Here is a 16,319-nt window from a genome sequence, read left to right as displayed (position 1 = left end):
GTGACATCACGGAGATACTTCCAATACAGCTTATCAATGCCCTAAGGTTCTGTGACATCACTGATGCACTGCCAATACAGCCTATCGATGCCCAAGGGTTCTGTGACATCACTGAGGCACTGCCAATACAGCCTATCAATGCCCTAGGGACCTGTGACATCACTGAGGCACTGCCAATACAGCCTATCAATGCCCTAGGGACCTGTGACATCACTGAGGCACTGCCAATACAGCCTATCAATGCCCTAGGGACCTGTGACATCACTGAGGCACTGCCAATACAGCTTATCATTTCCCAGTTGACTGTTGACCTAGACATTGTCAACTCTTTATACCATAACCCTTATCCGTAGGGCTGCCATACTCCAGGGCACCCAAGCCTTTATCTCCTGTGGTATAATCAGCCACAGACCCTCAGGGATGTCCTGGTTATGGGGTTACTATGGGAACCTGGCAGGGATGTGCGGCTTCTGCTCTCCATATTGCAGCGGTTATTCCGGGTCATTTCCCTCATTCCTCCTTATTTCCGTATGATGCTCTGACAACCTGGAAGCGATTATTGTCTCTCCATAGCTCCGTCTGTAACTACCTGTGGTCTCCTCAGCCAGAGAACTCCAGGGGTCAGAGCATTTCTCCAGCTCCGGAACTGTCTTCACCTGGCCGCAATTTGAGGCCTAACCAGTCCATCAAGACCTCCAGCCCTATAACGTGTATCAGCTGCTGGAGTTCTGTTTCAGTCAGTGTATATATATATATATATATATATATATATATATATAATCTGTGGAAATACGCCTGAACCATCCCTGGCATACTTGATGCCTCGCCTGTGACTTGAGGACCACACTGGGGATCCCCTGCAATTGTTATACAACAGTCACTCTGATCCTCTTTATCGGATTCATAAAACAGAATTCCACAAGGCTCAAAGTAAACAGAGAGGGGGTGCGGGCGCAGAGGGTGGGGGCGAGCGCAGAGGGGGGGGGGGCTGGTAAATATTAAGGCCCATACACACCTGCCGGCGGTCCCTGCCACCGATATTGGTGGCGTCGGGGACTCGGCGGGGAGCGACAAGTGCTGATGCCTGCTCTGAGGTGAGTGACAGCTGTGGTGCCATTGCTAATGGTGACCTCCCCCATCCGGACATGCTTGGACGTGAGAGTGCGCATTGTTAATGACAGGGAGCGTACACACTAGGCGATATTGTCCACCATATCGCTCAGAAAGCCCTAGTGTGTACCGGCCTTCCCCAGAGTAAAGATAACCTATAAATAAGATTCCTACATTCCCGTTAGGAATCCTACATTCCTACAGTTACATAAACTGTCCGGCCTTAGGTGCAGTCCAAAGGCAGAATTAATAAATGATAAGGTTTTGTTCCTAGTGTAAATCTTCCAGGAATACACCATGCACGGTCAGTACCACACCACCAGGAACCATATGCTTCGTCTGGTCAGGGAATACACCAGGCACGGTCAGTACCACACCACCAGGAACCATATGCTTCGTCTGGTCAGGGAATACACCATGCACGGTCAGTACCACACCACCAGGAACCATATGCTTCGTCTGGTCAGGGAATACACCATGCACGGTCAGTACCACACCACCAGGAACCCTATGCTTCGTCTGGGCAGGGAATACACCATGCACGGTCAGTACCACACCACCAGGAACCGTATGCTTCGTCTGGGCAGGGAATACACCATGCACTGTCAGTACCACACCACCAGGAACCATATTCTTCTGGTCAGGGAATACACCATGCACGGTCAGTACCACACCACCAGGAACCGTATGCTTCGTCTGGTCAGGGAATACACCATGCACGGTTAGTACCACACCACCAGGAACCGTATGGTTCTGGTCAGGGAATACATCATGCACGGTCAGTACCACACCACCAGGAACCATATGCTTCGTCTGGGCAGGGAATACACCATGCACGGTCAGTACCACACCATCAGGAACCATATGCTTCGTCTGGTCAGGGAATACACCATGCACGGTCAGTACCACACCACCAGGAACCATATGCTTCGTCTGGTCAGGAAATACACCAGGCACGGTCAGTACCACACCATCAGGAACCATATGCTTCGTCTGGTCAGGGAATACACCATGCACGTTCAGTACCACACCACCAGGAACCGTATGCTTCGTCTGGTCAGGGAATACACCATGCACGGTCAGTACCACACCACCAGGAACCATATGCTTCGTCTGGTCAGGGAATACACCATGCACGCTCAGTACCACACCACCAGGAACCATATGCTTCTGGTCAGGGAATACACCATGCACGGTCAGTACCACACCACCAGGAACCATATGCTTCATCTGGTCAGGGAATACACCATGCACGGTCAGTACCACACCATCAGGAACCATATGCTTCGTCTGGTCAGGGAATACACCATGCACGGTCAGTACCACACCACCAGGAACCGTATGCTTCATCTGGTCAGGGAATACACCATGCACGGTCAGTACCACACCATAAGGAACCGTATGCTTCGCCTGGTCAGGGAATACACCATGCACGGTCAGTACCACACCATAAGGAACCGTATGCTTCATCTGGTCAGTGAATACACCATGCACGGTCAGTACCACACCACCAGGAACTGTATGCTTCGTCTGGTCAGGGAATACACCATGCACGGTTAGTACCACACCACCAGGAACCGTATGCTTTGTCTGGTCAGGGAATACACCATGTACGGTCAGTACCACACCACCAGGAACCGTATGCTTCATCTGGTCAGGGAATACACCATGCACGCTCAGTACCACACCACCAGGAACCATATGCTTCATCTGGTCAGGGAATACACCAGGCACGGTCAGTACCACACCATCAGGAACCATATGCTTCGTCTGGTCAGGGAATACACCATGCACGGTCAGTACCACACCACCAGGAACCATATGCTTCGTCTGGTCAGGAAATACAGCAGGCACGGTCAGTACCACACCATCAGGAACCATATGCTTCGTCTGGTCAGGGAATACACCATGCACGCTCAGTACCACACCACCAGGAACCGTATGCTTCGTCTGGTCAGGGAATACACCATGCATGCTCAGTACCACACCACCAGAAACCGTATGCTTCGTCTGGTCAGGGAATACACCATGCACGTTCAGTACCACACCACCAGGAACCATATGCTTCTGGTCAGGGAATACACCATGCACGGTCAGTACCACACCACCAGGAACCATATGCTTCATCTGGTCAGGGAATACACCATGCACGGTCAGTACCACACCACCAGGAACCATATGCTTCGTCTTGTCAGGGAATACACCATGCACGCTCAGTACCACACCACCAGGAACCGTATGCTTCGTCTGGTCAGGGAATACACAATGCACGGTCAGTACCACACCACCAGGAACCATATTCTTCTGGTCAGGGAATACACCATGCACGGTCAGTAACACCACCAGGAACCATATGCTTCATCTGGTCAGGGAATACACCAGGCACGCTCAGTACCACACCACCAGGAACCATATGCTTCTGGTTAGGGAATACACCATGCACGGTCAGTACCACACCACCAGGAACCGTATGCTTCATCTGGTCAGGGAAAACACCATGCATGGTATGCTTCGTCTGGTCAGGGAATACACCATGTACGCTCAGTACCACACCACCAGGTACCATATGCTTTGTCTGGTCAGGGAATACACCATGCACGGTTAGTACCACACCACCAGGAACCATATGCTTCTGGTCAGGGATTACACCATGCACGGTCAGTACCACACCACCAGGAACCATATGCTTCTGGTCAGGGAATACACCATGCACGGTCAGTACCACACCACCAGGAACCATATGCTTCATCTGGTCAGGGAATACACCAGGCACGGTCAGTACCACACCATCAGGAACCATATTCTTCTGGTCAGGGAATACACCATGCACGGTCAGTAACACCACCAGGAACCATATTCTTCTGGTCAGGGAATACACCATGCACGGTCAGTAACACCACCAGGAACCATATGCTTCATCTGGTCAGGGAATACACCAGGCACGCTCAGTACCACACCACCAGGTACCACATGCTTTGTCTGGTCAGGGAATACACCATGCACGGTCAGTACCACACCACCAGGAACCGTATGCTTCATCTGGTCAGGGAATACACCATGCATGGTATGCTTCGTCTGGTCAGGGAATACACCATGTACACTCAGTACCACACCACCAGGTACCATATGCTTTGTCTGGTCAGGGAATACACCATGCACGGTTAGTACCACACCACCAGGAACCATATGCTTCTGGTCAGGGATTACACCATGCACGGTCAGTACCACACCACCAGGAACCATATGCTTCTGGTCAGGGAATACACCATGCACGGTCAGTACCACACCACCAGGAACCGTATGCTTCATCTGGTCAGGGAATACACCATGCACGGTCAGTACCACACCACCACGAACCATATGCTTCGTCTGGTCAGGGAATACACCATGCACGCTCAGTACCACACCACCAGGAACCATACTATTTTGGTCAGGGAATACACCATGCACGGTCAGTACCACACCACCAGGAACCATATTCTTCTGGTCAGGGAATACACCATGCACGGTCAGTAACACCACCAGGAACCATATGCTTCGTCTGGTCAGGGAATACACCATGCACGGTCAGTACCACACCACCAGGAACCATGTGCTTCGTCTGGTCAGGGAATACACCATGTACGGTCAGTACCACACCACCAGGAACCATATGCTTCGTCTGGTCAGGGAATACACCATGCATGGTCAGTACCACACCACCAGGAACCATATGCTTCGTCTGGTCAGGGAATACACCATGCACAGTCAGTACCACACCACCAGGAACCATATGCTTCTGGTCAGGGAATACACCATGCACGGTCAGTACCACACCACCAGGAACCATATGCTTTGTTTGGTCAGGGAATACACCATGTAGGTCAGTACCACACCACCAGGAACCATATGCTTCGTCTGGTCAGGGAATACACCATGCACGGTCAGTACCACACCACCAGGAACCATATGCTTCGTCTGGTCAGGGAATACACCATGTACGGTCAGTACCACACCACCTGGAACCATATGCTTCGTCTGGTCAGGGAATACACCATGCACGCTCAGTACCACACCACAGGGACCATATGCTTCGTCTGGTCAGGGAATACACCATGCACGCTCAGTACCACACCACCAGTGACCATATGCTTTGTCTGGTCAGGGAATACACCATGCACGGTTAGTACCACACCACCAGGAACCATATGCTTCTGGTCAGGGATTACACCATGCACGGTCAGTACCACACCACCAGGAACCATATGCTTCTGGTCAGGGAATACACCATGCACGGTCAGTACCACACCACCAGGAAACGTATGCTTCATCTGGTCAGGGAATACACCATGCACGGTCAGTACCACACCACCAGGAACCATATGCTTCGTCTGGTCAGGGAATACACCATGCACGCTCAGTACCACACCACCAGGAACCATACTATTTTGGTCAGGGAATACACCATGCACGGTCAGTACCACACCACCAGGAACCATATTCTTCTGGTCAGGGAATACACCATGCACGGTCAGTAACACCACCAGGAACCATATGCTTTGTCTGGTCAGGGAATACACCATGCACGGTCAGTACCACACCACCAGGAACCATATGCTTCGTCTGGTCAGGGAATACACCATGTACGGTCAGTACCACACCACCAGGAACCATATGCTTCGTCTGGTCAGGGAATACACCATGCATGGTCAGTACCACACCACCAGGAACCATATGCTTCGTCTGGTCAGGGAATACACCATGCACAGTCAGTACCACACCACCAGGAACCATATGCTTCTGGTCAGGGAATACACCATGCACGGTCAGTACCACACCACCAGGAACCATATGCTTTGTTTGGTCAGGGAATACACCATGTAGGTCAGTACCACACCACCAGGAACCATATGCTTCGTCTGGTCAGGGAATACACCATGCACGGTCAGTACCACACCACCAGGAACCATATGCTTCGTCTGGTCAGGGAATACACCATGTACGGTCAGTACCACACCACCTGGAACCATATGCTTCGTCTGGTCAGGGAATACACCATGCACGCTCAGTACCACACCACAGGGACCATATGCTTCGTCTGGTCAGGGAATACACCATGCACGCTCAGTACCACACCACCAGTGACCATATGCTTCGTCTGGTCAGGGAATACACCATGCACGGTCAGTACCACACCACCAGGAACCATATGCTTCGTCTGGTCAGGGAATACACCATGCACGGTCAGTACCACACCACCAGGAACCATATGCTTCGTATGGTCAGGGAATTCACCATGTACGGTCAGTACCACACCACCAGGAACCGTATGCTTCATCTGGTCAGGGAATACACCATGCACGGTCAGTACCACACCACCAGGAATCATATGCGTCTGGTCAGGGAATACACCATGCACGGTCAGTACCACACCACCAGGAACCGTATGCTTCGTCTGGGCAGGGAATACACCATGTACGGTCAGTACCACCACCAGGAACCATATTCTTCTGGTCAGGGAATACACCATGCACGGTCAGTAACACCACCAGGAACCATATGCTTCATCTGGTCAGGGAATACACCAGGCACGCTCAGTACCACACCACCAGGTACCATATGCTTTGTCTGGTCAGGGAATACACCATGCACGGTCAGTACCACACCACCAGGAACCATATGCTTCTGGTCAGGGAATACACCATGCACGGTCAGTACCACACCACCAGGAACCGTATGCTTCATCTGGTCAGGGAATACACCATGCATGGTATGCTTCGTCTGGTCAGGGAATACACCATGTACGCTCAGTACCACACCACCAGGTACCATATGCTTTGTCTGGTCAGGGAATACACCATGCACGGTTAGTACCACACCACCAGGAACCATATGCTTCTGGTCAGGGATTACACCATGCACGGTCAGTACCACACCACCAGGAATCATATGCTTCTGGTCAGGGAATACACCATGCACGGTCAGTACCACACCACCAGGAACCGTATGCTTCATCTGGTCAGTGAATACACCATGCACGGTCAGTACCACACCACCAGGAACCATATGCTTCGTCTGGTCAGGGAATACACCATGCACGCTCAGTACCACACCACCAGGAACCATACTATTCTGGTTAGGGAATACACCATGCACGGTCAGTACCACACCACCAGGAACCATATTCTTCTGGTCAGGGAATACACCATGCACGGTCAGTAACACCACCAGGAACCATATGCTTCGTCTGGTCAGGGAATACACCATGCACGGTCAGTACCACACCACCAGGAACCATATGCTTCGTCTGGTCAGGGAATACACCATGTACGGTCAGTACCACACCACCAGGAACCATATGCTTCGTCTGGTCAGGGAATACACCATGCATGGTCAGTACCACACCACCAGGAACCATATGCTTCATCTGGTCAGGGAATACACCATGCACGGTCAGTACCACACCACCAGGAACCATATGCTTCTGGTCAGGGAATACACCATGCACGGTCAGTACCACACCACCAGGAACCATATGCTTTGTTTGGTCAGGGAATACACCATGTAGGTCAGTACCACACCACCAGGAACCATATGCTTCGTCTGGTCAGGGAATACACCATGCACGGTCAGTTCCACACCACCAGGAACCATATGCTTCGTCTGGTCAGGGAATACACCATGTACGGTCAGTACCACACCACCTGGAACCATATGCTTCATCTGGTCAGGGAATACACCATGCACGGTCAGTACCACACCACCAGGAACCATATGCTTCTGGTCAGGGAATACACCATGCACGGTCAGTACCACACCACCAGGAACCATATGCTTTGTTTGGTCAGGGAATACACCATGTAGGTCAGTACCACACCACCAGGAACCATATGCTTCGTCTGGTCAGGGAATACACCATGCACGGTCAGTACCACACCACCAGGAACCATATGCTTCGTCTGGTCAGGGAATACACCATGTACGGTCAGTACCACACCACCTGGAACCATATGCTTCATCTGGTCAGGGAATACACCATGCACGCTCAGTACCACACCACAGGGACCATATGCTTCGTCTGGTCAGGGAATACACCATGCACGCTCAGTACCACACCACCAGTGACCATATGCTTCGTCTGGTCAGGGAATACACCATGCACGGTCAGTACCACACCACCAGGAACCATATGCTTCGTCTGGTCAGGGAATACACCATGCACGGTCAGTACCACACCACCAGGAACCATATGCTTCGTATGGTCAGGGAATACACCATGTACGGTCAGTACCACACCACCAGGAACCGTATGCTTCATCTGGTCAGGGAATACACCATGCACGGTCAGTACCACACCACCAGGAATCATATGCGTCTGGTCAGGGAATACACCATGCACGGTCAGTACCACACCACCAGGAACCGTATGCTTCGTCTGGGCAGGGAATACACCATGTACGGTCAGTACCACACCACCAGGAACCATATTCTTCTGGTCAGGGAATACACCATGCATGGTCAGTACCACACCACCAGGAACCGTATGCTTCGTCTGGGCAGGGAATACACCATGCACGGTCAGTACCACACCACCAGGAACCATATGCTTCGTCTGGTCAGGGAATACACCATGCACGGTCAGTACCACACCACCAGGAACTATATGCTTCGTCTGGTCAGGGAATACACCATGCACGCTCAGTACCACACCACCAGGAACCATATGCTTCGTCTGGTCAGGGAATACACCATGCACGCTCAGTACCACACCACCAGGAACCATATGCTTCGTCTGGTCAGGGAATACACCATGTACGGTCAGTACCACACCACCAGGAACCGTATGCTTCGTCTGGTCAGGGAATACACCATGCTCGGTCAGTACCACACCACCAGGAACCATATGCTTCGTCTGGTCAGGGAATACACCATGTACGGTCAGTACCACACCACCAGGAACCGTATGCTTCGTCTGGTCAGGGAATACACCATGCTCGGTCAGTACCACACCACCAGGAACCATATGCTTCGTCTGGTCAGGGAATACACCATGTACGGTCAGTACCACACCACCAGGAACCGTATGCTTCGTCTGGGCAGGGAATACACCATGCACGGTCAGTACCACACCACCAGGAACCATATGCTTCGTCTGGTCAGGGAATACACCATGCACGGTCAGTACCACACCACCAGGAACTATATGCTTCGTCTGGTCAGGGAATACACCATGTACGGTCAGTACCACACCACCAGGAACCATATGCTTCTGGTCAGGGAATACACCATGCACGGTCAGTACCACACCACCAAGAACCATATGCTTCGTCTGGTCAGGGAATACATGCGCTTTATGTAAGAACTCCACCTGCGCTTCTTGTAGTTTTGCTGAGGGGAGAGTGTTACTTACATGGAAGAATACAATATACTCACATCACGTATGTATTTACTGACAGCTTTTATTTATCCCACAGGGCCCAAAAGGAGACCCAGGATCCTCCCCAGGACAAGCAACACCTGGACCAAAGGTAATCTCTAGCAACCATCCGGTATTAGCCCCTTCAGGTTGTGTAAATGATTGCTCTGATTCGCTGACCCCGGACGCTATTCTATCCGGCCCGAGGTCCCGCGTCTCTGGCAGTTTGCGGCCTACATTGAGCCCATAATTCTGCTTCACAGCGATACTGTATGTTCTATGTGATTAATACAATTCATTGTTCTGTTTCTGTATTACAGGGGGATCGAGGGCCGGTGGGTTTAATGGGAGACGGCGGCCCCCCAGGCACCAAGGTAATTAATGATGGGTTTTATGTGACCATTGTGGTGTTTCGGTGATAACTGATTGTTCCTGATGTTCTATAAATATTCCTAAATATCCAACCCTCACATTAACCCAGTAACTATATCACACACACCGGCGCAGAAGGGGCTATGTTGTCATAGTAACATGAGGTGTAAATATGGAAGCAGTGTGTATAAGGCATATAAAATAACATTTACAGGAGACACTGCTTATATAGAGGATAGGGTAGCAAAATAGCCTATCAATTCACTAGGAACCAGTGACATCACAGAGTCGGCCATCTTGTGTTTTCCACTGTCCAGTCCAGCATATCCACTCCAGTGACATCACCGCAAGCCTGAGTACATCTGATCTGAGTGGCCGGTGGCATTACGAGTCACGGAAACTGCAGTCATTGGCCTCACCACCCCCGGTTCCCGAACACTGCCCATCTCTGCCCCCGCCCCTCCCCACGAACGCCTCTATCAGGCAGCGGTGTGTATATTTCTCCTCCGTACCGCGGCCTCCTGGTAATCAGGACTGAGCATCTTATACAGCGCAGGAGAGGAGAGGGGGCGTGGTTCTGGTGCGCTGGTTATTATAGGAATATCAGAGCTTGGAGAGAGATAATGTTGTGAGAAATATTGTACCGACTAATTCGCTGCTGTCATAGTCACCCAGTAACGTAAGTCAGGAGCTGATTGGCTGCTAATTTGGACCTGTTCGTACAGGCCCCGTTCCTGATGGTGGGGGGATAATGCGCATCTGCAAACCCCACAGCGAGCGCATTGACAGCAAGGGGGTTTTTGGGGTGGGCACCCCTTGTTTCATGATCGTGTGCCCACAAAAACAGTTGGTGCGCCCATATAAATGTTGGACGGACCCAACCAAACTTAGGTGTACCCCTGCCTACTTGGGGTGGGTAGATAATGTCAGATGACGTCAGCGCCCGCCCCGGAATTCGCCGGAAAGCGTCCATCTGAAAACTCATTCCTGGCTGACTTTCCTCAATGAACAGAGGACAATGATTGGATGGTGAGTAACATGGTATGTGTAAGCGTACAGGGATTGGTGCGCTGGGGGTGCGTGACGCGGGGAGGAGAGGATACCTTACTGGGACTACACGCAGCCTAATATAGAGGGCCTCAGGGGTGAATTTATGAAGCTTGGAGAAGTGTGATCTATCCCCATAAAGAACGTTATGAGCAAGGTGATAATGGTTCAGCCAATCAGCTACAATATGTAAATTGACAGGTAAGAGCTGATTGGCTGAACCATTATCACCTTGCTCATAACGTTCTTTATGGGGATAGATAACACTTCTCCAAGCTTCATAAATTCACCCCTGAGTCACAATCTCCTCTGTGCGAGCGGGTGTGTAAGCGTACAGGGATTGGGGTGCTGGGGGTGCGTGACACGGGGAGGAGAGGATACCTTACTGGGACTACACGCAGCCTAATATAGAGGTCCTGAGTAACAATCTCCTCTGTGGGAGCGGGTGTGTAAGCGCAGTACAGGGATTTGTGCGTGACGCGGGGAGGAGAGGATACCTTACTGGGACTACACGCAGCCTAATATAGAGGTCCTGAGTCACAATCTCCTCTCTGCGTTCTCTATTTATGATCATTTACAGCCAGCCCCGAAGATAAAGGTTCCGTATCACCACAATTTGCGGCAAATCTTTATTGGGTATTTATGTATTTGCCGGGCGCCCACTAAGCAAATAGCTTAGTGGGCGATTCTGCGGAAGAAAATCGCATTGCATGCGATGCGATTTTCCTATGGTATTTATTCACTGCTCTCTTGCCTTGGGCAGTGCGGTGAGATCACATCTCATGCGAATGCACCGCACATAATATCGCAGGCGATTTTATAGGGTGTGATGCCATTTAATATAGTATACACTTGTATGACATACAATGGGATTTAGGCACTCCCCCACTTTCCATGCCACCCCAAAGTGTGGCGAGCGCGACGGTACGCGTCCTCCCGACCTTTTCCTACCCCCACTATCCACGTCGGCGTGGAGTTGAAAATAAATAGTGTGGCGACCGCAGCGAGCCACGGAGCCCGAAGCGTGGTGAGCGCACGCGAATTACGTTACATGTATTCCGTGTCCCCTCGCGGGGGGTCGCTGCACTCGCCACATTATATCGGATCAACTCCACGCCAACGTGGATAGTGGGGGCATGAAAAGGTCGGGAGGATGCGTCCTGCCGCCCCTCGCGGGGCTCGCCACGGGGGGCATTGATAGTGGGGGGTGCCTAAATCCAATTGTATGTCATACAGGTGTATACTACATTAAATGGCATCACACCCTATGCGATAGCATGCAATGCAATCTCATCGCACCACCCAAGGCCGGAGAGCAGTGTATAAATTACATAGGAAAATTGCATCGCATGCGATTGCATTGCATGCAAAAATCGCCTGCGATGTGATTTCACTACGGTGCCGTATGTATGTTAATTGGGCGCCCGGCTAATATAGAAGTACCTTTAATTGTCCCAGATGTGCCACTGGGGAATCACTGGAACATCTGCACAGGTGCGGCCCTGCGCCCCGGGGGCCAGCACATTCCAGACTGCAATAGTGACCTGAATCTACGGCATCCGGTCAGTTGCACTAATTGTGGTGAGCGCTGACTGCTGATTGGTTGCCTGTCTTCATAAATAGCCCCGAGCGTTGCGTGTGTCTCCCTGTGGTAGAATGTGATTAGGTTGCAGTATTTCCAGGATAAGAGAATTAGTTCTGTGAGTAGGGGAAGGGTAACAGGTGACGTGATAAATGGCTTCCGTGTAAGGCATCCGACTGACCCTGATATTAGGTTTCTGCTTGTTTATGTTGGCACGGTGGATAATTACATATGGCTGCCCCGCGGTTACTGTATCTTTTACTATAAACAGCCAATTTAACTCTCAGGCTTATTTCCATTTGACTAAAGTATTGAGATGAGCATCATATAGGTCACATGTCAGAAATGGGCACCAGCCATTGGTAGCGTCAGTGCCGCGCCTTCTGCGCTACTGCCCATTGCGCAGGGTCTCACCCCGGCTAATGACACATTTCATTTATTGCTAGGATTTAAAGGAGACAAAAGATACAATAAAACATTTAATGTTCTTTACAATAAAGTTTTGTGAAAGTTCCTCATGGAGCCACAATGTTGTTGTAGTGATGAGAAGGGAAACCGACTGTTAGCTCCTTGGTCCTTGGATTCCACGTGTCATTTATATTCAGGACCTTTTTTTTTTAACCTTTTCTTTTTTTTTTCAAAGTAGTTTTTATTAAAGGTTTTGTTCCGTTAAACACGGAAGGGGAGAAGGGTACAGAATAAAGATGGGGATGGGGGGGGGGGGGGGGGGGTGGGTACAATCCAACATATGTCGATATACAAGGAATACAACAATAAGTATAATATGTAATAAGAATATCACAATGGACCGAAATGGAAATAGTAACATTAATATGTTACATTTTATAATAAGTAGTACTATACTGAGAGGGTTCTCCAGTAAATTAGACCATATCAAATAATATGTTTGCTCCTTCCGTTGAGGTTATATAGTCCTGCCAGCAAGACCATGACATCCCTGTAGAAGAAGGTTTGAGGGAAGAGGGTAGACCCATCGTTTCCATTTGGAATGAATGGTGAATTTTCCTGATAATTTTGCAGAGTGGGGGGGAGTGGATTTTTTCCAATCCTGGGCTATAGTGGCCCGGGTGGCTATAAAGATGTGACCCAATACATAACATTTGAAGTGAGGAATATCTGATGGATAAACATGAAGTAGTGCCGACATAGGCGACTCTTGGACCAAAACCCCCAGGACCTTTGAGGCAAGGTTGAAAACTTCCCTCCAGAGTGGTCTTATTTTTGGACAGGCCCAGAAGATGTGGAAGGTGTCTCCTATCTCATTACATTCTCTCCAGCATATGTTGGAGATTGAGGGCCAGATTCTTTGCAGTTTAGCAGGGGTAAAGTAAAGGTTATGTAGGAGTTTAAAATGCATTTCTATGTGATTGCTGCATTTAGATATCTTATGTGATGTAGAATATATTTTTTCCCATTGTTGTTGGGAGAGAGAGCAGGCCAAGCTCTCCTCCCATTTTGTTTGTATACGGGTTCTAACCCCTGGGGAAGCTTTTTTAACCTTTTCTGATAACTTCTAGAACATAATAATTCCCAGAAATATTGGCTGGTAGTAATAGGCCGAATGGTGCAGGTGTGTAAGTGTGTCGCATAGGTGGGAATAGGGGAGGTGTGAGGGGCATTAGTGTGGGGAGTATAGGGTAGGTGTGAGGGGCATTAGTGTGGGCAGTATTGGGTAGGTGTGAGGGGCATTAGTGTGGGCAGTATTGGGTAGGTGTGAGGGGCATTAGTGTGGGCAGTATTGGGTTGGTGTGAGGGGCATTAGTGTGGGCTGTATTGTATTGGGTAGGTGTGAGGGGCATTAGTGTGGGCAGTATTGGGTAGGTGTGAGGGGCATTAGTGTGGGCAGTATTGGGTAGGTGTGAGGGGCATTAGTGTGGGCAGTATAGGGTAGGTGTGAGGGGCATTAGTGTGGGCTGTATTGGGTAGGTGTGAGGGGGCATTGGTGTGGGCAGTATGGGGTAGGTGTGAGGGGCATTAGTGTGGGCTGTATTGGGTAGGTGTGAGGGGGCATTAGTGTGGGCAGTATGGGGTAGGTGTGATGGGCATTAGTATGGGCAGTATGGGGTAGGTGTGATGGGCATTAGTATGGGCAGTATTGGGTAGATGTGAGGGGCATTAGTGTGGGCAGTATTGGGTAGGTGTGAGGGGCATTAGTGTGGGCAGTATTGGGTAGGTGTGAGGGGCATTAGTGTGGGCAGTATTGGGTAGGTGTGAGGGGCATTAGTGTGGGCAGTATGCGGTAGGTGTGAGGGGCATTAGTGTGGGCTGTATTGGGTAGGTGTGAGGGGGCATTAGTGTGGGCAGTATGGGGTAGGTGTGAGGGGCATTAGTGTGGGCAGTATAGGGTAGGTGTGAGGGGCATTAGTGTGGGCTGTATTGGGTAGGTGTGAGGGGGCATTAGTGTGGGCAGTATTGGGTAGGTGTGAGGGGCATTAGTGTGGGCAGTATGGGGCAGGTGTGAGGGGCATTAGTTTGGGCAGTATGGGGTAGGTGTGAGGGGCATTAGTGTGGGCAGTATAGGGTAGGTGTGAGGGGGCATTAGTGTGGGCAGTATGGGGTAGGTGTGATGGGCATTAGTATGGGCAGTATTGGGTAGATGTGAGGGGCATTAGTGTGGGCAGTATTGGGTAGGTGTGAGGGGCATTAGTGTGGGCAGTATTGGGTAGGTGTGAGGGGCATTAGTGTGGGCAGTATTGGGTAGGTGTGAGGGGCATTAGTGTGGGCAGTATGCGGTAGGTGTGAGGGGCATTAGTGTGGGCTGTATTGGGTAGGTGTGAGGGGGCATTAGTGTGGGCAGTATGGGGTAGGTGTGAGGGGCATTAGTGTGGGCAGTATAGGGTAGGTGTGAGGGGCATTAGTGTGGGCAGTATGGGGTAGGTGTGAGGGGCATTAGTGTGGGCTGTATTGGGTAGGTGTGAGGGGCATTAGTGTGGGCAGTATGGGGTTGGTGTGATGGGCATTAGTGTGGGCAGTATTGGGTAGGTGTGAGGGGCATTAGTGTGGGCTGTATTGGGTAGGTGTGAGGGGGCATTAGTGTGGGCAGTATGGGGTAGGTGTGAGGGGCATTAGTATGGGCAGTATTGGGTAGGTGTGAGGGGCATTAGTGTGGGCTGTATTGGGTAGGTGTGATGGGCATTAGTGTGGGCTATATTGGGTAGGTGTGATGGGCATTAGTATGGGCAGTGTTGGGTAGGTGTGAGGGGCATTAGTATGGGCAGTATTGGGTAGGTGTGAGGGGCATTAGTGTGGGCTATATTGGGTAGGTGTGATGGGCATTAGTATGGGCAGTATTGGGTAGGTGTGAGGGGCATTAGTGTGGGCTGTATTGGGTAGGTGTGAGGGGGCATTAGTGTGGGCTGTATTGGGTAGGTGTGAGGGGGCATTAGTGTGGGCAGTATTGGGTAGGTGTGATGGGCATTAGTGTGGGCAGTATTGGGTAGGTGTGAGGGGCATTAGTGTGGGCAGTATTGGGTAGGTGTGAGGGGCATTAGTGTGGGCAGTATGGGGCAGGTGTGAGGGGCATTAGTGTGGGCAGTATGGGGCAGGTGTGAGGGGCATTAGTGTGGGCAGTATTGGGTAGGTGTGAGGGGCATTAGTGTGGGCAGTATGGGGTAGGTGTGATGGGCATTAGTGTGGGCAGTATTGGTTAGGTGTGAGGGGCATTAGTGTAAGGAGTATAGGGTATATACCTGGCGCTGGGCTCCTCGCCTACTGTCTGCTAATGACACCTCCCATATACCTGGCGCTGGGCTCCTCGCCTACTGTCTGCTATTGACACCTCCCATATACCTG

At 50.8% G+C, this 16,319-nt stretch overlaps 1 protein-coding gene across 2 annotated transcripts in view; it reads left to right on the top strand.

The window, feature by feature from the left end:
- Positions 1–16,319, top strand: part of COL24A1 (collagen type XXIV alpha 1 chain) — a 395,453-nt gene that overhangs the window by 73,861 nt on the left and 305,273 nt on the right. For both annotated transcript variants that reach the window (XM_083157902.1, XM_083157901.1), the window contains exons 6-7: positions 9,564–9,617; positions 9,826–9,879. In XM_083157902.1, the coding sequence (XP_083014028.1) occupies positions 9,564–9,617; positions 9,826–9,879 (108 nt within the window). The remainder of the gene's footprint in view (positions 1–9,563; positions 9,618–9,825; positions 9,880–16,319) is intronic.

This window comes from Crinia signifera, chromosome 8 (genome assembly GCF_055691185.1).
Source record: "Crinia signifera chromosome 8, ASM5569118v1, whole genome shotgun sequence".
NCBI lineage: Eukaryota > Metazoa > Chordata > Amphibia > Anura > Myobatrachidae > Crinia > Crinia signifera.
This window is presented reverse-complemented; position numbering and strand designations above follow the sequence as displayed.